Raw genomic sequence first — 26,251 nt, 5'->3', positions numbered from 1 at the left:
TGCTGTAATTGTCTTGCTTGAGAATACAAAACAATGTACTCACTTGGATAACCCTTCCATCTAAATTTACTCTTGCACATTTATATGCAAAAACACTCCTGGGAGCTTTCAAACCCAACAATTCGAGCATGCACCTGAGTAGCGAACAGGAGCAGAGAGGCAGTGCTGCTTTTCATATGAATCCAACTTCCTTTTCTGCTGGTGTCTTAATGACACTCATTGTCCTAAAACAAGGCTCTCTGCTTTCTCACCACCTGACAGGAACGCAGGCACAATCACATAAGTACTTCTGCACAGAGTAATGCTGCACAGACTATTTATGTGTTTCCCTTTACACCTCTGCATTCTTTATCAGCACATTCACATCTCTCCCTACCTACGAAGTGTGGCTCTTCTGATGCTGCAAATAGATTGGTCCCACTCTTGTCCCAGTTTCCCTAATGTGGGCTGTATCTGCAGGGAAGAACTCCCCCTTGCAGCTTGCTTTGATTTTCAAAGGCTGTCAAATAGCCTTATCCACATTTGGATTATCTAATACCAAATACAATCCAGAACTTCTGAAATAAATCAAATAAAGCAAGCAGTAAATGTAGTACTGTACCTCCATAGAAAATCACTGTGTTGTGTAGAAGCAGCTGAGCATCTGCTTTGAACTCCTCATAACTCCTATACTTTCCTTCATTTACTTTCTACACAAAAGAAAAGATATGACTGTGAAAAACCTGCTACAGGATTGTAGTTGTTGTATGCAGAGAAGCTTTCACAGAAATCCGCACTACGCAGCACAGGTCAGGCGCTGCCTTTCCTGCAGACAGAAGGAATACTCGTAGTCCTTTGACATGGTTAGTTAGTACCTGAACATCAGCTGCACGGGTTCCTTTATGCAATCTTCAGAACTAAATTGTATGTGCTTCAGTATTTGAGCTTAATATAGTAAATCTGGAGTAGCTTCAACAGAGGACACAGTCCAGAACACTTCTTCAAATTAGCATATATTTCCTGAGGTGAAGATTTTGTACCCTCATACACCAGCCAATTTCAAATCCCTGCTGACTGCCTGTATACTTCCAGGATCTTCACTTGACAGTCAGTGTTTTCTGAGGAAGGCTGATTGCCTTAGCCTACCAAACTCGTAAGAAAGACTACATGGAGCTGTGCAATTAATTGTCCTAGTACGGTCTTTTGTCTGATAAGGAATGCAGCATTTTCAGCTGTGCTCTGCCAAGAGCCCCATGAGAATTCTAATCATTAAATGAAAGACCATCAGTTTCTAGGATGTTATCAAAGCCAAAAGACCTGTGGAAGCAGGCAAAGTTGGCACAGTAAAAGGAAAGCCTGACTGTTTTCAGGCTCAACTCGCGTTGTGCTACTTCACGCCAGTGAGTAGTGTTGGTCTCCAGAACTGCCAGTGAAGCTCTTGTTTACCCATGTTTCAGTAACAATGACAACACAAAGGCTTTTCACATCTATGGGTGTAAAGGACAAGATACAGCACTGCACAGTAATCCAGTTGCAGCAAGGAATAAAGATGAATATGCTGTTCATTTTGGTCATATGCAGTTGATTTACGTGAGTCATGGTCAGACCTTTGAGAAAAAAAGGACAACACTAGTACTTTATTTTTGGGACAATTAACGCAAAACAGATGTCTTGGTTTTCTGTGACCAACAAAATGATTGGTTCTTTATGAATCATTTAGATGTTTACAAAGTTGACACCTACACAAGGGCATAATGACTAAAATTGAAATATGATCAAAACCACTGGACTAGGTATGCAAACACAGGCACTCAAATCCATATTCAGTTGACTTAGACAAAAGGAAATGTCTCTAAAGATTTCAGCTACCTACAGCTCCTAGTAAAACCTTAGTACAAAAGGAGCTTAGGGTACTCCCTGTCTGAAAACTAGGCACCACTCAAAACAGTTGTACTCTGTTACCTATTTATATGGAAAAGGTGGAAATGTTCAGCTGCTGGACACAACACTGAGCACAAGGATACTGAGATACTGGCACAAGGAGAATTAAATGGGAAGTTTATCTTCACTGTTAAAAGTCACCATAAACCATGTGGAATTTAGAAACCAAGTCACTCTACCTCCTGTATAGTAGGAACATCAACAGCTGAGTGCACCAGCCTTCTATACATTGGGTGTTTGTTGTCCTTCCCTTTCTTGTTTAGATCTATAGCCTGAAAGGACCAGGAAATAGCATCAGCGATTGCACTTAGAATCTGCTTAAAACAGCAACAAAAGTATTTTAAAAAATGCAATAGTTTGGAATATTTCAGGTGAAGAATACAGACTGTGGACCTACAATGAACAGCTCACGTCTCAAACCCGCAAAGTGTCCATTTCAGAGCAGTCACAGGCCCATGGCATGAGCTCCTTCTGCCAGAATGACACGAATCCGAGCAACGAGACCTACTCAGTGCACGTGGAAATCCTCACATCACTTACAAGACAGGAAATGAGATGACATAGCCCCCTCCCTGCACAGTCCCCCATGGGGAAGCACAGTGCAGCCTCTGCACTGCAGCTCAGCCGTTCAACGCCTTCCCTGTCTCACTCACCCGCTCCTTCATACGAGAGACGATGAAGCGCAGGTAGGTGCTCATCTCCTGTTTGCTGGTGTTCTTCTTCTTAATGCTCTGCCAAGGAAAAACATGGCATTGATTTAAACATGACTTCAAAATTCATTCAATAAACATTTTCTCTGCATCATAACATTATTTGAAGAGGTAACTTTGCACCACACAGTTGTTTAGGGAAATTAGCAACACTGACGTGACACAACAACTACCTATGTTGCATCATGTCTAGGCTGAAAACTCAGATGTACTAAAAGTTTTACTTTTACTTGTATCCATAATACTGTCAAAACACCTCATGTAAAAAAAGGGTCTAATTAGAATAATGCAATGGAGCAAGGCAGATTAAAACTTACAGAATTGTCTTTTTATTAGTAAGGAATTAATATTTTCAGTAATGTATGAAATTATTTTTAAAGCAATATCCTGTACCATCTACAAATTCTGTGCTTACCAGGCAAAATGACACTCTCTAGGAGGCACTCAATAGGCTCTAGCCAGTAAAAACACAGAGCAGTTGTTGATTTTTGTGCTTCTTCCTTCACAAAACCCAACCCAGTTTCTGGAACACAAACTGCTTTTATTAATTTTTTTTTGGCGCTTTAGAGTTCTTCCCTCTCTTATAGCTTTGTCTCCATCCTTCAAAATCAATCCAGGCTACCGGGGATCCCTGCACACAGAACACGTGCTGCTAAAGAGCAGGTGGGTCTCTGTAAATGCTTAGTGTGCTCTCACAAACCAGCCCTTCCAATTCCAGATCACAGCAGCTGTGCACAGTTCTGCATGGCCTTACTGGCATGGGAAGTGATTTCTAACTGCTCAAATCTCTTGCAAAAACCTTCACTTCTTCTCACACTTCCAAATGAACTGAGAGCCAAGCTGAGTTCTCCCTTTCTCGTGCCTCCTATCACCACTGTATACAAACTGTGTGGACCAAACTGGCTTAGTTATACCTGCATCCTCAAATTTTGATGGTCTGTTGCTTAGCAAACACAAGAAAATACAGAATCCATGTCCTAACAGGTAGCTAAAAGAGGTATGAGGCTTACGAATTATTAATCACTAGAAGCATGCTATTGTTCCCTGATGTACTTATATATGGCTCTGAAAATACAGAGGGAGTAGACACATTGAGTACAGAGCTTCTACAAAATTGCATGGCAAGAGGACACTTTACACACTAGTGCAAAAAAAAAAAATCAATTAATTGGATTTGATTGTGTCTCCTCTCCTTATATTCCTCCTGCAACACACTGCAGACACTGAAAACCACAGGTTGGCTCCTGTGCTTCAGCAAATGTGTAGCCTACACAGTTCAGGATTGTGATTGTGCTTACTACCCCTTTCTTAAATCAAAACTGTACACAGCACTACCAGTGAAGCTGTTTATTTGATTGTTTAGCAGCATGCACAGAGCCACGGCAATCTGGGCTGCACTAACAGCTCAGCTATGAGCCTATACAGACACCACACGCAGCAGAACAATGCTATAGCTTTTTCCTCACAGGGCACTACTGCTGTTGGGTAAAACTCACTACTCTGGAAAGGGCCAACACAGGACTTCCTAACACTTGCTGTGCATTTAAGCATTATTAATATTAATGGCTCCCCAATCCTTTTTCCAAACTCTGGAATGAGACAGAACCTTACCCTGTCCTGTCTACCTGAATCACCTTCTGTATGTTCATGGTATACTATTCCTGCTGTGACAGTGTGCATTCTGCTGGAATTCAATCCCTGGATTCAGTTTTGCATAAACCAACATTGCTGCCACAAATGCAAACCCAAACGTGCGTTAAATTATCTGCATCATGAAGCACTGCTGTCATTTTAGGGCCTGGAGTGCTGTGTGCTTACTAATGATACAGCATTTTAAAACCCTGAAGCTTACTAGCACACAGGAAAACTTGCACTGACTAGTCCTGCTGCACTTCTTTTTCTGAAGTGGTTCTGAATTTATCACCCTTTGAAAGTATTTCAGAATTCATGTGAAGCATTTTTCATGCCCTGCTGGGCAAGACAGTTTAGAAGAGACTGTGTTGAGATAGATGGCTTACAGTCTTATCCTTCAGATCACAAGAAAAGATAGCATGTTTTCTGTCACTACTGATGTCAGCAATTAATACCATCTTAAGCACCAATGAATGTGCCAGTTCAGGAAAACTTGACCGTCTACAGTTTTCCTTCAATTCCCCACACTGAAATCTCCAAGTTCCTTAGGGAATTGAAGCCTATGAGCCAACAAAAAGTCTTTTTATGGCAAGGCTGCTCACCCTTTGTAGAAAGCAAGTTATAATCCAACTGCTTTTCTTTTCAGCAGAATTTAGCCTTTAGGAGGTACTACTCACAGTCTTCAGAAGCTATAATGGAAATTGTGTACTTTTTTACTAACACCCACACACACTTTTTATTCTGAAGACTTGCAGTGTTCTTAGAGAAGCCATCCCAGAGCCATTTAAATCAAGAAAACAGGTAATACTAGATGGGGCATAGGATCTGCATGAAAACTATTTATAGTGACACAGGAAAATGTACCTGCTTTCAGATCCCCTTATAGCCACAGTGATACAGAAGCATGTATAAATGACAATTAGGTCTTTTAATTTACTACTTTTGGGAAATGAAATCAACAATGGTGGTTTGTGAACCTGTAAAAAGTGGCAAGATCCACTGTCCCACAGTCAGATCTACCACGATACCCTACTGAAATCCTTGTTTTGAGTATAAATTTCTTTCAAGGAGACTGCTAAGATTCAGTCCAACCCCAAAAGACTATCAGATTCTTTTTACTTATAGGCATCCTATTTGTGGGACATATTATCTTAATATGGAATTAGATTAGGTCTGGCTAGGATGACATTAACTGCCCTCATAGCAGCTCATATGGTGGTGTGGTTTAGATTTGTGACCAAAACAGTGCTGATAACATACTGATGTTTTATCTCTTGCTGAACAGTGTTTGCAGAGCCTCAAGCCTTTGCTGTTTCACTCTGCCCCACAAATGACTGAGGGATACACAAGAGTTTGGGCGGAAACACAACCAGGCAGATGACCTGAACTAAACCAAGAGATATTCCATGAGAAGAATAAACCATGGTGGGTTAAGGGGGTTAAGCATCTTTGGCTCAGGAATTGGCATCAGTCTACCGAAGGAGGGTGGAGAATGATTGCCTTTCCATCACTTGTTTTCTTTTTTCTCTTCTTCCATTCTTTCACTCATTAAACATTTTTTAATCTCAACTCAAAACTGTCCTTGCTTTAACTCCTCCTTTTCTCTTCCTCTGTCCCACTGAGAGTTGGGTAGAAATCAGAGAGCTGGTGTGCGGTGTTTAGCTTCCTACTGTGCTTAACCCACCACAGGGCCATCTTTAAAAGAAATCTGCAAATCTTCTTCTTTGAATCAAGGTAAACTGAAAGACTTGGTCAGGCATCTGGATTTACACTCCAGTTCTCAATACCAATCCTGATGTAGAAGATTAATGGAATCTGGCAGGCAGAAGGTCAAGGCCTCAATCTAACTCCTTGCTTTGTGGGTACAGGAAATACCTTACATATGTTTTATTTTCTGCAGCACACCTATTTCTTAGGAGCTGCTACCTGGAGGTTCCATTTACATTGCTGTTCATATTCATTCCTCCAGATACTAATAGCACTCAGCTGTTACAGAGGCTAGCAATATATTGCACTGTGCAGGTGTGGCATGCTCATAGTACAGGAATTCACTGCAAGACTTTACAAATCCCAAGGTTAGCAGCAGCTAGAAACATGTCACCTTACAGTAGTGCTGTTTACCGTGGAAGTGATTATCCTTTGGAACCCAAGTTAGCATGCAGCACTTGGCTCCCAGGGTGGCAACAGTCACTATGCTGCAGCTGCTGCAATCTTTCATTTACGAGAAAAAGCTAGGAAACTCAAAGTAATGCAAGGTGACAGTGCCAGCATTCTGTCTAGCTGTAAGCATTTATATTCTATTTTCTCCATGGACAGTGGTTCCCTTCTAATCTCCCATTAACTAATAGCTTTTCCTTTCCTCTCTCAACTGTCATCTTTTTATACAGATCAAAGAGCTTCATTTCAGTTCGGTGATGGAGAACGTGAAAGATGCTCAGTGACAGATGCATGTTTCTAAGGCACCACTATCATTTCAGAAGCAATCTAGGTTTCTAGGAGTATATCTACGGAGAAGTATGGGCATGAATCTAACATGCATTTACCACTGCTGTTTAGTACCTCCTTGCTCTACCCACTGTCCCTTAGACGTTTTTAGGGTTTAAATTTCCAGAGGAATTTGGTGCTACATATGGAAAGCTTTGCTGCCCTGTCACCCTCTTAAACCTCCAACCCTCAGGTTTTCTGTACCATTAAGAAAGGTATGTAGGCACATGGGATGGGTCTTAGAGCAACCAGTGTCCTAAGCAGCATAGCCAGAAGCATCTGCATAAGCAGAATACAGCATAAGATCTGCCTCTCAAAGCTTTCCAAAGTGTTACCTGCTTTTGTAAATGTTACAGTCAAATCCACAGATCAGTTTGCACCTGCATGGTACATTAAGCACCTTCTGAATATGAAGCATCCTATGAATTAAATATGCTTGCCTGCACACAGAGAAGTTGGTAGGAGGCTCTAAGTGGAGGCTTTCCAGTTTCCTCATTGCTGTGAACAAATTCCTTTCTACTTTATTAAGTATGTCCTATGCAGTGCCGACTTCTGCTGCCTCCCTGTTTACTCAAGGGTGTATGTGGCTGCAATGTGCACAGGAGCACCACAATCTCCTGTGTGAAGGCTCTGTGCACTGAGCCATGTGCTGCTGGCATTGCTCCTTTACTAGGACCACCCTTCACCCACCAATCCATGGCTATTACTTGCCTGATTATGCCGAATCCTGCTTTATAGGATGTTTCATCCCACAGCCATCTAGCAAACTCCTACCATAGCAGCCCATGAAGCAAGGCAATACAGTCAGATTCTTTCTTTTCTCCTTGCATTTTACATTAACCATTCTGACTGATGGCTAGTACTAAACCCCTCTGACCTAAGCACTTAAGTAACTCAAGTAACCCTCATTTTTCTGTGCTTCTGGCTTTTTACTGTTTGTCATTCTCACTTGTCAGATTCTGTCTAAAGTTGCATGTGAACTGCATGGTGTTGTATTATGTGCTGTATGAAATGCTTAGTACAGTACTAGAACTCAGAAATAGCCTACTTAGAGAATACTTCTCAGCACAGCATTGAAGATCTTAAGCTCTACAGTTCACTTTACTCCCATATATGTAAACCTCAGAAATACTGAAACATCCACTAGTACCAGTATTTTTGCAGTACTTAATCTTTACATGCTAAATTAATAGCTGGAGAAAATTAATTTCCTCCCTTTATCTAACCAAAGAGCAGCAATAATTGAACAAGTCTCCTGCAACCTTCAGAGATCAAGTTGACTGACCCTGTCTCAAATGGACCATTCCAGTAGTGGGGAATGCAACCCTAAGTTCACTCAACATTGAGGCTTCCTCTTGTGTCCTGTCTACCAGGAATTTTGCTGATAATATCAATTTCTTTAGGACAATGATTAGTCGACAGCCAGGAAAAATGTTCAGTCACTGCAATGTGGTTTGAATTGAACTTTGTTTGACTCTTGACTCCTGATGAGAATTATGTAGGGTACAAAACACTCAGATTGGCACTGTCAAGTTAAAATAAAAGCCAGGAACTGGACATTCTTGCTTATGGATGCAGTGGAGAAAATCCACTAAGAGCGAAACAAAACTGTTGTGTTACAGGAGGAAAAATATTTTAAAGTTGTGAACAAATGCTTGGCAGTGCCCTTTATAAAATGTTTCTGAGTAGCCAAGAGTGCAAAGCAAAGCTGCACAGGTTGACTGAACTAGTACAACCAGCAATTGTGAAATGAATAACCCAAAGGCTTGCTGACCTTGGCAGCTTTACAGAAGCAATCTTTACATAAGAATGAAGTGTTCTTAGATTATTTCTGTCAATATATTAAATTTCAAACATACTTTTACTTCACCTTTTTCGAGAGCTCTGAAATGCCCAGATGAGCCTCAGCTCTTAGTTTTCTTGGGCATACATATTTACTGCCGAGAATGCAAAGCAAATCCCAGTGCCCTTATGTAAGAGTTAAACCCTCTTATGTCCTCTGGACATCAGCCAGGGCTCTCCAAATTACCATAGTGTTTTGATTACAAGCCTCTCTTGCTTTTAAAATAAAATCAGGTCATCTCCTAGGAAGGTGGGGAGAAAGTTGCAGAAGAATAATGAAGACTGACACAAGGATGCTAACCCCTGTGATAGACTAAACCTTCCTTGCTTACAGGGACTGTGCAAGGCTCCTTAGTCCAAGTTTGCAGAATTAGGGCTTGAAGTAATATGGATTAATTTCAAGGAAAATAGAAGCAGACAACACAGAGGGCAGAAACAATGTCATGGTATTCAAAATGGCAATATTCACAAACCCATCTTGATCGTCACCTGAGGCATCGAGTAAGCCAAAGATCTATGGGGCAGGAAGCATTTAAGAGTCGCCAGAATCTTTCCCTAGTCCTTGTATAATATAAAGGGCATCAATATGCAGAAAGAAAAAGACACAGTGCAAATGGTCTGAGTTTCACAGGATATTTTTCCAGGCATTTGTTTACTGTTATTGCCATAAAGGATTTCAAGGCTCCAGGATAAAAGCCAAACTGTTCTTAAAGCACCCTATGCATCTGTGTATATTTCACGCAATGATTCAGCATTTCCACTTTGATGACATCTGTGTTACAAGACAGATGTCAGAAGCCACTTCATATGCAGGTGTCATCTAAAATTATTGATAAATTAGAGTGGGATTGGATCCAGTTTACTTAATTTTAACTATTTATAACAACTGTCAATACGGTGATTATAAAGGGGAGTGGGTGGGGTGGGCCAAGGGTGGGAGGAGACTTCAACAGAGCCCAGGTGCTCTGGGATTGGAAGGGAAAAAAAGGGGGAAATGGGGCAGGTGAGGTACTTTTAGGGTGTCAGGTAATGATAGGAAAAGGGGGAATGAAAAAAAAAAATAGAAATGGGTAGATTCAGTTTGGATGACAGGAAGAAATTCTTCACCATGAGACACTGGAACAGGTTGCCCAGGGAGGTATTTGAAGCCCCATCCCTGGGAGTTTCTAAATCCGGGCTGGATGTGGTTCTGGGCAACCTGATCTAGTATGAGGTGTCCCTGCCCATGGTAGAGTGGTTGGAACTGGATGATCCTTGAGGTCCCTCCCAACCCTAACAATTCTATGATTCTAAAACAATTTTGCAGTTTAGGCTGGATGTTAGGAAGAAATTCTTCACAGAAAGAGCGATTGGCCGTTGGAATGGGCTGCCCAGGGAGGTGGTGGAGTCACTGTCACTAGAGATGTTTAAAAAGAGACTGGATGAGTCACTTACTGCCATGGTTTAGTTGATTAGATGGTGTTGGGTGATAGGTTGGACTTGATGATCTCTAAGGTCTTTTCCATCCTGGTTAATTTTGCATTTTGCATTCTACCTATTGCTGAGAACCAACAATTACTAAAGCAACTTCCTTAAAAGTCTGAAAGCAATTCACATCTAAGGTCATTCTTTGCTTTTAACAGGGGGAACACTAGTAGCAAAATTTAATGCTACCAATTTAATTTGGAGAGATGTGGCACATGTCCTTATTCTTAACTATTTTTTCCCTATCCCTTTTCACTTCCTTGAGGCAGGCTTGATTTTCTTGCTATCCCCCTAAACACTGAGAACTCCCAATCTGAGTTAACAGGCTACAGGTTTTTTACAACTGGTTCTAAGGTAACAGCACTCACAAAGTGCCATTTTGAAACAAAATAATCCATGTGTTTTCCAAAAACTGCTTCTCTGCACTATGGAGTGCATGAACCCTTGTATTCCTTGCAGCACAGATCATCTCAGAGTCAATCTGCTTCTCTAAAGCTAGATCTAAGCTTCTAGCAAGGGAAATTCCTCTTCCTCCAGCAATCCACGGCAGAATGCAACTGGCAGCTTTATGTCTTTCTAGAGCACTAATTTTATCTTAAACATTCATATGCATTATTCTGTCCATTTAAGGATGTCTAGAAACATGCTCGATTGGGGGAGGTGATGTGGAGATGACAACAGCCAGAAGTACCTGGCTGATTCAAGGCCAGGCACCAATAAGCACCATCTTGTCTAGAACACTTACTCTTCAGATGGCACACAGACAGCACACCTGCTCCTTCCTGGAAAGCAGCTACAGATACTCTGCTGGCTCCCTACCATACTCGCAAGTATAGCGATTTCAAACAAAAAGCAGTATCGATATGGATGCATGGATTTGATGACATCCAGACTGTTGGGGTTTGCACCAACAGAATTCACAGAACTAAATGAGAAGCAGGATTTCACTGCTGATTTTTTCTTCTTATATTGCCCTCATCAGTGACATGGTTGTGGCTTTAGAATGTAAAATATGATCCCAATAAAATATTAAGAATGCAGTCATCAAAATACAAAAATGTTACATTATGATTCATTAAAATGTTAAGGAAAAGCAGTAGCATCTAACACAGCACTTTGTTTACTGGCGATTTCCACACTCTCCATTCATACAGGGCATGCACATGGACACACATTACCACACAGGATCCTGTGTGTGTTCAGGTGCACAGGCAGAACTTGCTGGAGCCTTCAAAAAGGGCCATCTGCTACATGCACTGTGTGCTGGTATCTCTGCATAGATGCTCCAGCTATGTATCAGCATTTCAACACACAGTTCTTTGTCCATTAACCTGGCCAGACCATCTGGACACCTTAATGAATCTATGAACGAACATCAACCCTCTGATCAGCACATGAAATCTCATAGGTACTCACCCTGCAAACTGGGCACTGCCAGTGACTACTGCTGTCTCTAAGCCTGAACTCATCAGACAAACACTTGGAATGATACACACGAAAACACAGGTCACATATCAACACCTCTCCAGGTAAATGGCATTCAAAACAATACCAGTCATGATTTTCTGTTTCCCAGTCCTACAAAAAATACAAAACATTTTGGTATGACATTCTGTCAAAATCTGAAAAAACTAAACAAAATTGATATGTCTTGAAATTCAGCAGCAATTAGACATTATAAACATTTTAAGAAGCGTATAATGTTTAAAAACCGGGAAAATCTACATGCTTAAAGATCTTAATCAATTCAATACACACTACCTCAAACAGAAAACGAATGCCAAGCTTTAGTGTTTTCAAGTGTCTGATTAGTAACGATTTCAAATACGAGCTCGGCCCACAAGGAAAAGTGGGTTTGTCTTCTACCTTTGTGTAAAACACTTGTTGACCTCTCTGCATTAGACTACAAACAGAAGTTTGTGCACCTCAATGGACCATACCTATTTCCTTGGGCCAGCTCCCCTCTGGTTGATCATTACAGTGTTCTTTCAACTGTAATTTTATGAAGGGTGTGCCTTCCACTCTTTATTCTCTTAAAACTGATAATTTTTCAGCATCAAAGTGTTGAGTTACAAAAAAGCCATGAAATCATAAATCTATTACTGCAATAAATGTTTCTGCTAAGCAATCGCAGTGCAATTAAAAAACTAGAAGATGTTTCACTTGCAGGGCCCAACAGCACTGGTTTTACTCCTGAAATGCTCTACAGAAGACACAGGATATGGTTCTGCTGATGCACAGATGTCTTTAATACATTTTTCCTTGAAATTTCAGGCACAACGGCCAAATTCTGACCTTTGAAACATGTGCACAGGCTTTGCTGAAGTAAATGAGAGCAGCATGCATATAATTTGGAGGCAGAATTTTTCTCTAGGAATCTATAGCACTAAAACCAGACAGAAATGCCAGTGGCCACCATTAACTGTTTATGTTTGCTAGCTGAAACGCCACACTTTTCCCTACACCTAGGAGATAAAATAGCTGTCATATCTCAGATGAAACTCCCAGTGCCTTTTCATGTCAGATATCACTTTTCAATGGGTTCAGATCTCAGAAGAAAAAAAAGTTACTCCTATTATTCAATAAATTATCTTGATAAAAATCTGACCCAGCTATTTTTAACGTCATGTTGTAAAAGTGGAGTGAGCAGTTCCCACCGACTGCCAGACTGGCATTTGTCCGATTCCCACTTTCCCATGCCTGGGAACTAGGCTCAGCTGAGTCCTTGTGTGAGAGGTCTCCTCCAATGGAGCAGCGTTAGCAAGTGCTACACAGAAGTTGCACTTCAGTCCCTCCTGCTGAGGAGCAGCCATGTTGTGCACATAATTCATCTGACCAGAGCCCCCATGAATAGAAGAGGTTTAGGAACAGCCCCACCTCAGACTGCCTATACTGAAGCTTATATCCCATGAATGCTGGAGTGCAGGGGCAGTACATTTAAGTGAAAAAAATACCAAACCACCCTTAACCAGTGAGTTCTGAACTCCTTAGTTCAGATTAACAGTGTAACTTGATTAATCTATCATCTCCCCTGATTTAATTTTATTTGACAATTCTGTGTGTCTCAGAATGGCATAATTAATATGACCACCAAACTGGATATAAAGAACACATGCTCGTTTCACCAGCTCTTTCCCCTTACACAAAGCCAAGTGGCACTGCACTTGCGGAGTACTTTCTTTACAATATTTCGGAAGCAACTAAAGATACTGCATTGTGGATGCACTTGATTTGCCTCTACTCTGAGAAAAATCAGAATTAAGTATTGCTTTATATTTCTTTCATGTTAAGTGTAACATCTATCTTCTTTTTGAAACAAAAAATAAAAAATCATATGGTAATAAAGGGCCAAATAAGCAAGAATCAGTTTTGATCAAAGATCCATCAGATAAAAATCAAAATGAGAAGACCCCAAAGGGTCATGACTATTGAGGAATTTAGCCACGGAATCAGGATCCCAGGAGTCTTCATTTTAATTCACAGTAGTTACTTATTAGTACACCTCAGATATTCCATTGCTGGGAATTATGCTGTAGAATTTCATAAACACACTTGCTGGCAAGAAAGATCATATGCTCAAGCCAGAAACCATGACATTAAATAAGACACCAGAAGAAGTTTCCTTCGGTATTCACACTACAAAGTTTTGCAAACATCAGTATTTCTAAATAAAAGCACTCAGCTTTCACAGAAAATATCTTTAGTTGAATGCAGTATATTTAGTGCATAAGTATATAAAAAAACATTCATTTCTGTAACATATTTGAATAGTTAATAAAATACAAAGGTACAAACCCTTGTGAACAACTACACTATCGACTTCAACAGCAAGGTCAGAGGCATTCATTTTGCTCCAACAGCAACGAAATGTCGTTTAGTCTCTTGGTTTACATAAGTCTGAACGGGAGTCGAACGTGCAGATCAGCTCCAACTCTGACCGCCGGTGCTCGGGGTAGGACAGGTCAAACCCACCGGCTGCAAACATGGTTAAGTCTGCATTTACCAAGCATACCACCAGGTGGCAGCAGGCGCTCCGGAGATGCCTGGTTAAAGGGCACCCGCGGCACCACCACCTCCAAGCGTAACGTGTAAGGAAGCACCGCCAGCCCCCGGGAGAGAGGAAACCATCCAACTACAAACATACATAATGCGGACTGAACTCGAACTAGGAAGTGATATGGATGATGGTGGTGGTTAATATAGTAAACTAAGCTATCCTAATGGAAGACAGAAACGTAATAGAAAATATGACAGAATTCAAAACCACATAGTGCAAAAATTGTTCACCTTGTTTTTTGCTGCTGTCTGGGAAAAAGGCTGCATACCGTAGGCCTTTCAAAATAAAAACAAAACAAACTTTGTATCTATACTGTAAGCCATGCGATTATCAGGACATACACAAGGCTAGAAAGAATTCATGCACAATGACCAGGAAATCATCTGTTACTTCTAACATCTGGTTGCATACATTTCCTCCTGCACTTTTGGAATGCAACCCAATGCTTGCGCCACATTTCTTTCCTTCTTTAAAACATCCCATGTGCTTGTATCATTGAAATAACCCAACACCCATCATCTTCCCCATATACACACCCACCACCAGGCCAATTTAGAAATCGTGAAGAATATAAATGATTGCTAATTAATGCACTCTCTTTGAAACACAAACCTTCTCGGGGAACATTAAAGATCCCTGGAACCACTTAGTGCACAGGGAGGGGCCCCGCGGAAATCAAAGCCACACCGTCTTTGCTGCTTGTTACCAAAGATTAAGCTAGCACTTTATCAATAAAACTCACAGGCCTTGTTTGTGTATAAAAAGCAACACATTTTCCTGGGAGCATGTGGGATGCAGGAAGGATTTCTGCCACAGGGACTCAATTTGCCAATATCCTCATTTGCTGTTGCAGGGCAGGGAAAGCCTCTTGGATCACCATGCTGGCAGACAAAGGAAATCCAGCACCAGGCTGCCCAAGTTCAGCAGTTCAGTGGCCCCCAGTGTGGCCAAAACCCCCAAGAGGGAGCAGATTTGTCAGTGAAGCCGCATAGCTCAGATGTAACAGGAGGCTTTCCCCCTTCATTTTGATCCACTGCCTATTGCATTTGTAGATACATACATCAGCAGGGCCACAAATATCTGTTTGGGGATTTTATTTAATAGCTGAGGATCTGTTAAGCAGAGTGGGACCTTGCAGTGATATGGGTCACTTGTGTCACTTGTTCTTTGTATTCAAGTCAGTGAAACATTTTATCATAAAGGTGAATTTGCACTGACATAAATAGTTGAGATTTCTTAGCAACACAAATGAAACAATGCAGCAACTTCAAAATACAGCTTAGTTTATGACCAACACATAAGCTTACTTTTTTATGACTTGTCTTAAGTAGGTTGTCTTAAAGTAAATACATAAATTTATTCTGGAAGCACAGAAAAATAACATGGGATAGACAATGTCAGGCTATCCAGTGCATCTGACAATTTAAATACAGATAAACCCAACAGAAAGGAATGAATCATCATGTCATAGCCTCTGCTGTGGAATAAAATACATAGTTGTTGTCAAGGAAAGGATAATTTTACTGCATAAAGAAAATGCCCATTATAATGCAAATGTACATGGAAAAGAAATGCTTACTCATTAGTAATGGAGATTTACTTAGCTGTAATTGAAATAGGGAATCTGTATGTTGGAAAAAGTGACATCCTGCTGTACAATTAGCATACCATTAAGTAGGAGATGTGAAGCATATACTGACAGTAAAATTAACAATAACTTAGAAGTCACAATTGTAACTATTGGGTCACTTCTACGGCTTAGAAAGCACATAATTCTTGTTAAAGAAATAAAACAGAGAGAGAGGTAAAAACAATTAGTGAATTTTTCTTCTCTTCTAAGTTCCACATAGGTACAGCACATGAAAACAATAAAACCTCCTTTCTTAGACTTTGTCTATAAGGACCAGTTTGCCTTTTTATAATGCATATTCCATTAACATAGCTCATTGCTTACCTGTTAATCTGTTTTCTCCAAATCTCTTAATGGTAGCCCAGATACTCGGTACTAAGTCACTGTACTCTCAGGAGGTGGGGAGAGGAAAAGGGATGGGGAAAAAAGGCACAACTGTATTCATCAAACTCCCCTTTGTGGGGACACGCTGGTTTCACACTGTTGAACTACATTTCCCAAATCACTCCAACTATGGGACCAAACCAGTAAGCTAAAAGAACAAAAGGGTCACAGAGATGGCAAGATGAGTTGTAATTCAGTTATCTCTTTGGGGCACTGATGTTTGCCTATGAGCAGCATACACACAGTTCTGTCACCCTAAATCCAACGTGATGGAGATGGAGGGAAGCCTCTTCCAACAGAGCACAGGGCTCCCAGCACTTCTTCTGTTGCACTGGCCCCACAGTACTCTTTGGGCTTTTTTTCTCCCAGGTGTTTCAAGTGCTTCTCCAGAGTTTCTTTGCTGCTTACACCCATGTGGAGTCATCTTCCCCACACCCATGCACACACAGCTCTTCCCAGATCCCTGGATTCTCATTGGGACCCACCTGTGCACAGTGTCTTGGGCAGCCCTGCAGTGTCTAACAGTCCCTAGAGCTCCAGCTGTCTAGCAGACAGAAAACTCACAACAAGTTTTCACATTTAGTCTAAAGGAAGAGTATTAGCAGATAGGCAGCATTGCAACAACAGTTTTAGTCTGCAGCAGTCAGTGCTGGAACCTAGAATGGCAACAAGGTCCATGTCAGCAGAAAGAAGCTGTTTACAAAACACAAACCATTTCAGTAGTATTTGCACTCCACAGCTGTTTCAAGATGTTTTCAAATCATCAACCCAAAACTTTAGTTTTATCTTCTCCTGTTTCATAACCTGTCAGAAAACTCCAAAGTATCTCAATGCATGAATTCTTACCATTTCTCAGACTGCCGCCTTCTTTTTCGACATCTAATGAGACAGGCCAAGCCCAACTGAAAAATGTAATTTCCGAGGTGAATGTTCTGCATCCTGGTATTTTAGGATTTGGGAACAGCCATTAGGAACACTTCTTTATCTTCTCCCCATCTCTCACAGCTTTAACTTCAGAGATCTTTCAATTTCCCCACTTTCAGCTAAAACAGCAGCTTTTAAAATCTTGGGATGCTGCTATGGTTTCTCTGTTGGTCTTCAGCAACTCTTCACTGGAACCCAATTCAGCTGGCTACCAGTCTGTATCTAGTAGACAGACTCACTGAAAGAAATGCCTCCCACAAGAAGTACAAATTGCTTTAAATTAAAAGCCTTTATTACAATACATAAGTGGTGGTACTACATGCTAGCGTGGGTGGATCTACCATACCATCACTCTTCCCTGTAATCTGAGTCCTCTCCTTAGGCAGTCTCAGAGTATGCCACAGGAACTTATTGCCCTCATTCACATTAAATGAAACAGCATCTATTTCTTTTTAAACACTTCCTCAATTCTTAATTCCTTGACTCCTTTCTGCCTTTTTCAGAAAGCATCTGTTCCCATCAAAACCTTCCTGATTAAACATGAGGTTTACTACAGATAACTGTTCAAACTCCACAGTGCATTCTACAGTCCTCATGAGGAATATAATGAACCACTGTGATGTGCTACCTACATGCACTCCTGTCCTCCAGAGCAAAACCTGAAGGAAATGCCTCTTACTTACACACCTGCTGTAAATGACTATTGCACACTTCAATTACTTGTCTGCTGACCAACACTTCTCTCTAAGTGTCATTGTCGGAATCTGTGCCAAGTCCAAAACAGGCTCAGACAGAAGTTCTGAGTCCTGTATGTTAGGGAATCTTGGCCCTGTACATTAGGGAATCTCACAGAACTTCAGGGTGCGGATGAAAGGATCGAGTGCCTGTGGGTTAAAATCAGAGGGAGGGCTAACAAAAATGACATCCTGATTGGAGTCTGTTATAGACCACCCAACCAGGATGAGGAGGCAGATGAAATATTCTACAAGCAACTGGAGGCCATCTCAAGCTCATCAGATCTTGCCCTTGTGGGTGCCAGACATCTGCTGGGAACTTAATTCAGCAGAGAGGAGGCAGTCCAGAAGGTTCCTAGAGTGTATGGAGGACAGCTTCCTGATGCAGCTGTTAAGTAAGCCTGCCAGGGGTCAGGCTCTGCTTGACCTGCTGTTCTCAAATAGAGAAATGCTGGTGCGAGATGTGATGGTAGGAGGCTGTCTAGGGTGCAGCGATCATGAGATAGTGAAGTTTTCAACATGCAGGGAGATAGGGAGGAGCAGTAACAGAACCTTCACCTTGGACTGCTGGAGGGCAAACTTCAGCTTGTTCAAGCAACTTATTCAAGAACCGAGGGGTCCAGGATGGTTGGAGCTACTTCAAACAGGAGCTCTTGAAGGCACAGGAACTGGCAGTTCCCACACACTGAAAGATGAGCTGGTGAGGAAGGCTCTGGGCCTGGATGAGCAAACAGCTCCTGAAGGGATTAAGGGAAAAAAAGAGGCTGTATCGCCCTTGGAAAAGGGGGAGGCAACTCCAGGTATGTTTAAGGACGTTGTTAGATCATGTAGGAGAAAAATTAGAAAGGCCTGCAATACTGGAACAATAAAGGAACAATACTCGATCATATTGGTCAGCTGTATTGACTCCAGTCTCTGTCCCATTAGAAGTATAGTAGCATGCCAGTAGCCAAAGTGACTGCCAAACCCTCTGCCTATGAGCTGTATTCCTGAAGTAATAAATACATTTCAGTTTCCCTCTCAAGAAGATTGTGTCTGGGTAGCAACAGTTGACATGACGTGAGGTAAGACAATACAAATATTCTCCTCCAGGACATTAGAAACACAAAATACTTTCAAATGAAAAAAATAATCCTTTCTTTCTTCACCTTTTACGTGAGTTCAAGGTTGATGCAAACTTTCAATTTATCGCTTCTGCTAGTAACGTCACCATTTATCACTGAGGTTGAGCCAAGAGGAGGTTTGTAGGCTGTTCTCATTAGAGAGATGTATCAGTGATGGGCTGAGGTATCTATTACGTGCAATGCCTTTTATTTCCACTTTCTGTATGGGAAAGTTTAATTCCTTCAGAAGGAGCACGAATCCTGACCAGAAAGAAAACATCACTTTTCTTGAAGTTCCAAGTTTCCTTCCATGAGGATCTGGGCACAAATAGGGTCTCCCTTCCCTCTTCTTTCTTAAAATATGTTTACATTGCTTTTCTGGCCTAATTTTGTCCATGGAGTTTTTGGTGTTTTCCTAGGCTGACATTTCTACATGCACAGAAATATTTAATCTGAACCAACAGCAGAGTCTCCCACACAATTCACTTTAAATCTCCAGCTTCTTGTCCACATTCCCTGTGCTGTAGGTGACACTGGTTGGAACAGTTTCAGCTGTCAGTGATACAAAGGCATGAGGGCTGCATTTATTGTGAATGAAGCATGAATACTAATAAGCCCATCAGCTTCAGTGAAGTTTCATTCACTGACCAGCATGACATAACAATAAAAGATTCAAAACAGTTGCCAGAGTTGCAGAGCATTTTGAACACATCAAGTTAACAAACCAAACATTACTAGGTCAGGGCTGGCATAGAAGTGGAAAAAACCAAAGATCCATACTTTCAGGACAAACTCAAGATGGGCTGAGCTATGTCATCTAGTCCATTAGTATCATCTAAGCCCCATGACAGGCTGGCTAGCTCACTTCAAACCCGTAGGCAAACCATCATCCCTCCCATCAGAAAAAACTTTTTGTCAAATCTATGAACAACATAATCAGTACCTCAATTCCAGAAGAGTGAGTAAAAGCCTCAAAGAAGAATATAGCACTATGCTGAATTAACTTGTGAAAGACAAGTTGAGAAAGCTGAGAAAGACAAGTGAAGATCTTGATGATATTTAAAAGAAGCCTCATTTCTTAGCTATGTAATGACAAAGACACTACAGTATCTTTGCTAATAGGATAATCCCCAAAACCAGTGTGAACTGTGAGCTCTATTTTTAGGGGCGGAAAATAAGGATGAGCAAAGGAGAGAGAAGAAATACTCCCAACCAGATGCAAAGAGGTAAACAAGATTGGAAAAGGAATGCAGAGAATTGTTGGTGATTCTTAACCCACTTGGAGACAGGGAGAGCCTCTGGAACAGCAGTGAGGCCATGCTCACGAGCTGCATGCTAACAGCCTTAATGCACTAAGAACGGAGGGGCTTGGCTTTAACACAGCAAGAATTTCACATACATGAGGTGGGAGGTCAGAATTCTAACTTGCTTCACAAGGACAAAATATTCTACATTTTGATATGGCAATTTGAAAGTATTTCTGAAATTTCACATATTATACCAGTGGGCACTACTTTTAGGTTCATTAATAAGTAGAATTTTGTGCAAGAAAAATCTCTGCTTTTAGTACACGGTGGGGATTGGTAGGATGGCAGCCTCTCAGCAGAATAAGCCCTGAGTAATGGGACCGTAGAGGATGGAAAGACAAATGGAAAAGAAAGATTCCAAGAGTTCCAGAAGCTCGTTCCCCTGGAGTGCCCTTGCATGACCAGACTGTGATGTGGCCTGATACTCAAAGCCTCTTCACACACTTTGCCTGATGTGTGGAGTAAGAGATGGAAGTCAGTATGAGATTTTCTCTTCACAGGACCCTTCACTATTTGCATCAGTTAATCACCAACTGTAAAGAACATTGGTGCTTCCACAATGAGTAGGAATCTATCTGTAACATTCCAGCCTGGAAAATCCTCAATTTGTTAAAATATACAGGAAATAGCAACTCCTATGGTTTGGGGTATGTTTGGCTTTGGATCACTGAATTCACACAGGACTTCAGATTAAAGGCAATGCAGACAGATAAGACAAATGGAGAATTTTTTCAACACTGAAGGGAATTTCTCTTCATTTGGTGTGAAGTGTTCTTCCTCCTTGTGCTTTCTAGTTCTAAGAGCTTTCATGATCACTGGCTGTCACTATTCTGTTTCACATTATCCTTCTGCTCCTAGCTGAAATGAACAGGATGCACTTTAAAAGCATTCCTCAACTTAGTTAGCTAGAAGTCCTTCCCTATCTTGTTAGCAATAACTGGGAGCTACATAGGTCGGTTTTGGTTTGAGGTTTGGTTGGTTGCTACTTGATTAGTTTTACTTAAAAATGTATTTTATGTACAGAAAAAAAATCAAACCCTCACAGTGACTTTTCTTAAGCTATTTGCAATTATCTTCATATTTATGGGGACTCAAGATGCTATAGCCAGTTCAAAAACCAGCTTCTGGCTACCGATACTGACCTAGTATGCAAAAATCAATATAATTATAAAAGCAATGAAGCTGGGCAAATAAGGAGTACAGCCTTTGTTCAATCTAAAGCAATATAGATTAACACAAACATAACAGCCAAAATATTCCTTTTTCATAGACTGATCCTAGCAAAATTGAGCTTGCAATACATCAAATCACAACAATCACTGGGTGTGTGCCTAGGGTCACTAGGGTTAACGGAATCACCTTCAAAACTCACAGTAGGTTACAACAAAGGTTAAAATGATGGGAAAGCAGACAGAGTGAAGAGATGGATTATTTAGACAGCCTCAAGACCTGAAAGGATCTGGAGTAACTCTGAGCAAGCACTAATGATCTAGCAAGTTACGAATACGTGAGTGTGTCAGGGAAAGGCATGGGAGAGCAAGTAAACTGCCCCTGCAAACAGCACGCTCTCCACTACACCTTACAAAACTCTGCAACACAAGAATTGGAGAGGCAATAATTTAGAAGTGGAGAGGACAAAATGCACAGGAAAATTACTGTAAACCCCAAAGCCAGACTTCACTTAGCCAGAAAAATTGCTGTCTCTCTCTACCAGCAATCAATTACACAATCAGAAAATAGAACTCTGTAAAAGAGTAACTTCTTGAAAACATAATCACCTCCTATGTGTTTTGTCAGCAAAGACATAGCTCCAAGTGCCTTAACTAAGTGTGAATCCTTACTCTGCACATCTCATTAGACAAGGTAGCCACTGTGAAACAACTCCAGTCATAGATACATTCCATGCAGATGGAAACAACAGGGATGTCTTAGTGACACAGGTTTACTTTAGAAGATCACAATATTGTGTGGCTTTATGAACACATGTAAACTGAAGTTATACATCCATAATGTCTGTCTTTGGGTCAGTGCAGCTTTATGACTTTAATCGTGAGGAGAAGAATTAGCACATTACATGCTCAAAATAGCTCCATGTACACATGTCTGCAGAATCACACAATATGAAAATGAGTAAGACTAACTCTAAGAACTGTATCTCTCCCTCCACAAAGCTTCACGACATCAGTGCTTTAATTTTGTTTCTTCTGTTGGGAATCGACTGAGCACTATTTTAGACAGATAAAAGTACATAAAAATCATGACATAACTGAAACCAGAAGTGACCAGGTAAGGAGATTTGTGGCTCTTGTCTTCAGGATCTACATTTCCCATCTCTTTTATTGGCTACATTAAAAACAGCTAGGAACATTGATCTGCAATTTTTTTCCTACACTTGAAGAGCACAAAGATAATTTCTTTTATGCTGATAATAAATAGCAGTTTCAAATTCCATAAGTTCTGTGAGAAACAGAACTAAAAGAAAGTAAGCTTCCATTACCAGATTTCAGGACTGATATTTCCCTTGTAAAGAAGAAAATCTGCAGAGATTTTGATGTTACATAATAATGGCATCAACAAACAGTGAAAATGCAAAATTACTAACTAAAATCATGGATAACGGTGGAAAATAATTTCTTCTCTCATTTATTTTGTGGCAAATTCATTGATAATCTGCAAGATGAGAAAGCCTGTAGGATGAGAACACATTTTGAAGATGCGCAGATCACCTGTACAGATGGCACATGAGCAAGCAAAATGAATACAAGCACAAGCCCCAGAGCAGGAGTTGCAGCAGATTTCATGCATAGGTACCAACCCTTCGGTGTCAGCTGGAATACAGCAGCACATTTGGCCACGGACTCCATGTTCTAAATTTTGCAACTTACATGAAAATATTTCTCCCACATACACTGGAGAGAAAAATTCTATACTATGTTAAATCTGATAATTCTTCTTGCAAGTTTTTCAGAATACTCCCCTTTTGACATGAGTTGTCCCATTTGATGCTTTGGAGACTGTTTCGTCTTTCCATCTCAGCTTGTTCTGTTCTATGGTATCTCTAAATATCTGACACTGTGCTTTGTTTTGTTGCCATAGCTTCAAGATGCCAACAGAATAATGATAGCAAAGTAGCACCACTTTTTAACATGTTCTCTGACGGCTCAGCATTACCCTGTAAGAAATCATGTCCTCACTGTGGAGATCCATCATTATGTCCACGTGTTGCAGAGGGAGAATGCTTGGAAACACATAAGTAATCACCATGGATTTTACCTAATAATTGCTTAGTGCTCCCACACTCTCTGTGTCCACTTCCTGATAGCATATAGCAATCAGCCCACAGGCAGCATTAAACCCAGTACCTCCAGGCCTTGTAGCAACCTTCAGTCAGGCACCTAGGTGAGTAACAGATACAGGTGCTCAGCAGTTCTGTGGCCCAGGCCAGTCATTTCTAGGCTTCAATGTGCATTAAAAATGTGAACACTTTGATTCAAAACTTTAAAAAAATGTAAAGAAATATCCAGTAAATGCTCAAATAAAAAACAGGGGAGGGACAACTGCAATGCAACCTTTTGCTAACTCCTTAGAATAGCTGGTCTTTACTGACTTCCACTGAGGTGCCAAAAGAACATAAAAAATCCAAGGGCATTCCTGTACTGATGTCAGTAAGTGGTGCATTGGCTCTTAAGCCTCCTTCACATTATGAGCTTTCCAAGTTCCTATGTACAGGTGAAACAAATTTGACAAATGTGTCACTGATCTGTGCAAGTGCTAAAGTTTGATGAGCCTGAAATCCCTCACCCATCTTGAACAGTCCTATTTCATAGAGTTCTATCTCCTACAAGTAGATCCCTCAAAAGATTTCTGTTTACCCGCACTGAAATGTAACTTGAGCTTGTGGTCCAACAGTCATTAGTGCCAGATCTGAGCAGTACAAACTACACACTGCATCTTGATCCACCACACACAAAGCACCTGTAAAACTACCCAGTGTGCCATGCAGGAAACATATTGAACTTCATAGGTTTGCACCACTTGCTGGAGAACAGGAAGTGCTTGATCTGACGCTGAGTGATGACAATGACCCTTTGCTACTTTTTGAATAAAGGAACAAAGAGAATGACTTTATACCAAGTCATTGTATTTTGCTTCTTCTGTCTGCAGCATTTCAGTTCAGTATTAGGATCAAGAAGTTGCAAGTTGGATAACGTGGCCTGGATTATAAGCTGATTCCTACTTTGGCATAAAACTGTTACACATGGACTGGTGCTGTGAACAACTGAGATGGTCATAGACACATGGACACAGCATAGTGCAGCAGTCATTAGCAGTCCTGCTGAAAACACAGTCAATACTTCTGACCGAGGGGTTATTTACAGTGTGACTTAAGCAGCATCTTCAGTTGAGGCAGACAACTCTTTCATTCCGAGATGAACAATTATGTCACTCAGATGACTCACTGGGGACTTACACGCTGGGTATCAGACAAGTTTTGCTAGACAAATGTTGCTACTGAGTAGAGGAACATTTTTTTGAATGGCTGTTTAAGAAATGGCTATTGTGAGGCATTTGCATTCTTCTCCCTTTTTTTCCCTTAGCAATAGAGGAAACAAACACATTGAATGCTCGAGATAACTACAGATCTCAAACTGTATATTGAGTCTACACAGTGAACATTATCTCAAAGCAGATAGAACTGACATAAGCAATACTTTAAAGGGCTAAGCTGTCACTTTGAGACCTTTACTCCCAGGAAAAACAGTAAAAACAAAGCTACATACCCTTTGAAGGCTCCCTGGAGAGTGTCCAATGAAATTAGAATGAGAATCTCAACAGTGATGTATGTACATTAAACACATATTTCAATACTTTAAATTGGTGTACCTGGGATAATTTTAAGCAAACTGCATTTTGTTACAGGTACTGCCTGTTTCTGTTTTCTATTTATCTCATTCTAAAACAAAAAATAAGCTGTTGCTTCACTTCTACATTCTTACTGATGCCTGTGATAATGCAATGAGTATTATACTGGGTTTTAGAATTCACTTTCCCAAACAGTTTTTCCTCAAAATTTCAATGATTATCTATGTCTGAGCCATGGCTGCCCACTTTGTTGGTACTTTATCCAATTCATATTCCAAAGCATCAGTTACTAGCTCGAGTTTCGAGTGTGGTTTTTTTGCATGAAAACATGGTCTTGTAAATAAGAGATCACACTTCTGAACTAGGCAAAGCCCTTGTGCAAGGTTTTTCCTAGCCTATGGGACTCTTCCTACTTTGTGAGGACACTCCATCTCAGCTACAGAGGGACAGAGGAAAGATGGTTTTCTTCACTTCACAGAACATTCAATATGTTTAACTTAGTTTAAATATTTATTTTGCACATCCAGTAGAACAATGTATGGATGCTCATAAGGAATTTGCTAGGAAAATCCTTCCTAACTGCCCTTGTGTTCACAGGTATCTGTAAAAGACATCTTTTCATGTGTGGTCATGTAACAACTTCTTGTTGCATTTTTGAAAGACTCAGGTAACAGCAAGATAAATACAAAATGGTGGTTTTTAAAAAAATATTACCTCCTTGGGGTTTGAGGTTGTCTGAGGATTTCAAGTAATACCAATATTATTTACTATATAGCAGAAAACTCAGAATTCAAGAAGAAAGAGCTTCATTAGAACAGAAAAGGTTTAAAAAGTTTAAGAGTGCATTACTTCCCTCATGAGCACCAGCACAGCAGCTATAAATAACTGTAAACAGAAATTAAAGCAAGTTTCATGCTAAGATACCAGAAAGCATGATTTATTTTCTCATAGACTTTATACTCACAATCTCATCTCCTGGCAACCAATATCCTTCTTGTTCAATACCAGCTTTTGACCCTTTACACCCCACTGTCAGGGTTTCAACAATGAGCCCGTCCTTGACTGCTAAGCTCAGTTGACGTGTGGTTTCTTTGGGATGCATACCATGGACTCGGGACATGTACCTGCAAACAAAGCACATCAGTCTTTAAGTGTTAGTGTTAAAGGACAAAATGCTTCAGCAAAAAGTACTTGTAT

At 40.7% G+C, this 26,251-nt stretch overlaps 1 protein-coding gene across 3 annotated transcripts in view; it reads right to left on the bottom strand.

Moving 5' to 3' along the window:
• Positions 1–26,251, bottom strand: part of ZMYND11 (zinc finger MYND-type containing 11) — a 98,149-nt gene that overhangs the window by 14,761 nt on the left and 57,137 nt on the right. Inside the window, exons 3-8 of one of the 3 annotated variants that reach the window (XM_068145737.1) lie at positions 26,019–26,178; positions 14,340–14,384; positions 11,469–11,630; positions 2,574–2,651; positions 2,100–2,192; positions 602–689 (exon numbers count right to left, since the gene is read on the bottom strand). In XM_068145737.1, coding sequence (XP_068001838.1) covers positions 602–689; positions 2,100–2,192; positions 2,574–2,651; positions 11,469–11,630; positions 14,340–14,384; positions 26,019–26,178 — 626 coding nt within the window. The remainder of the gene's footprint in view (positions 1–601; positions 690–2,099; positions 2,193–2,573; positions 2,652–11,468; positions 11,631–14,339; positions 14,385–26,018; positions 26,179–26,251) is intronic. The other 2 variants (XM_068145738.1, XM_068145739.1) reach the window with 2 other exon arrangements.

This window comes from Melanerpes formicivorus, unplaced genomic scaffold (assembly GCF_026170545.1).
Source record: "Melanerpes formicivorus ecotype bairdi unplaced genomic scaffold, bMelFor1.0.p_v2 SCAF_13, whole genome shotgun sequence".
Taxonomy (NCBI): domain Eukaryota; kingdom Metazoa; phylum Chordata; class Aves; order Piciformes; family Picidae; genus Melanerpes; species Melanerpes formicivorus.
Note: the sequence above shows the minus strand (reverse complement) of the source record. Positions and strands in the feature narration are given on the sequence as shown.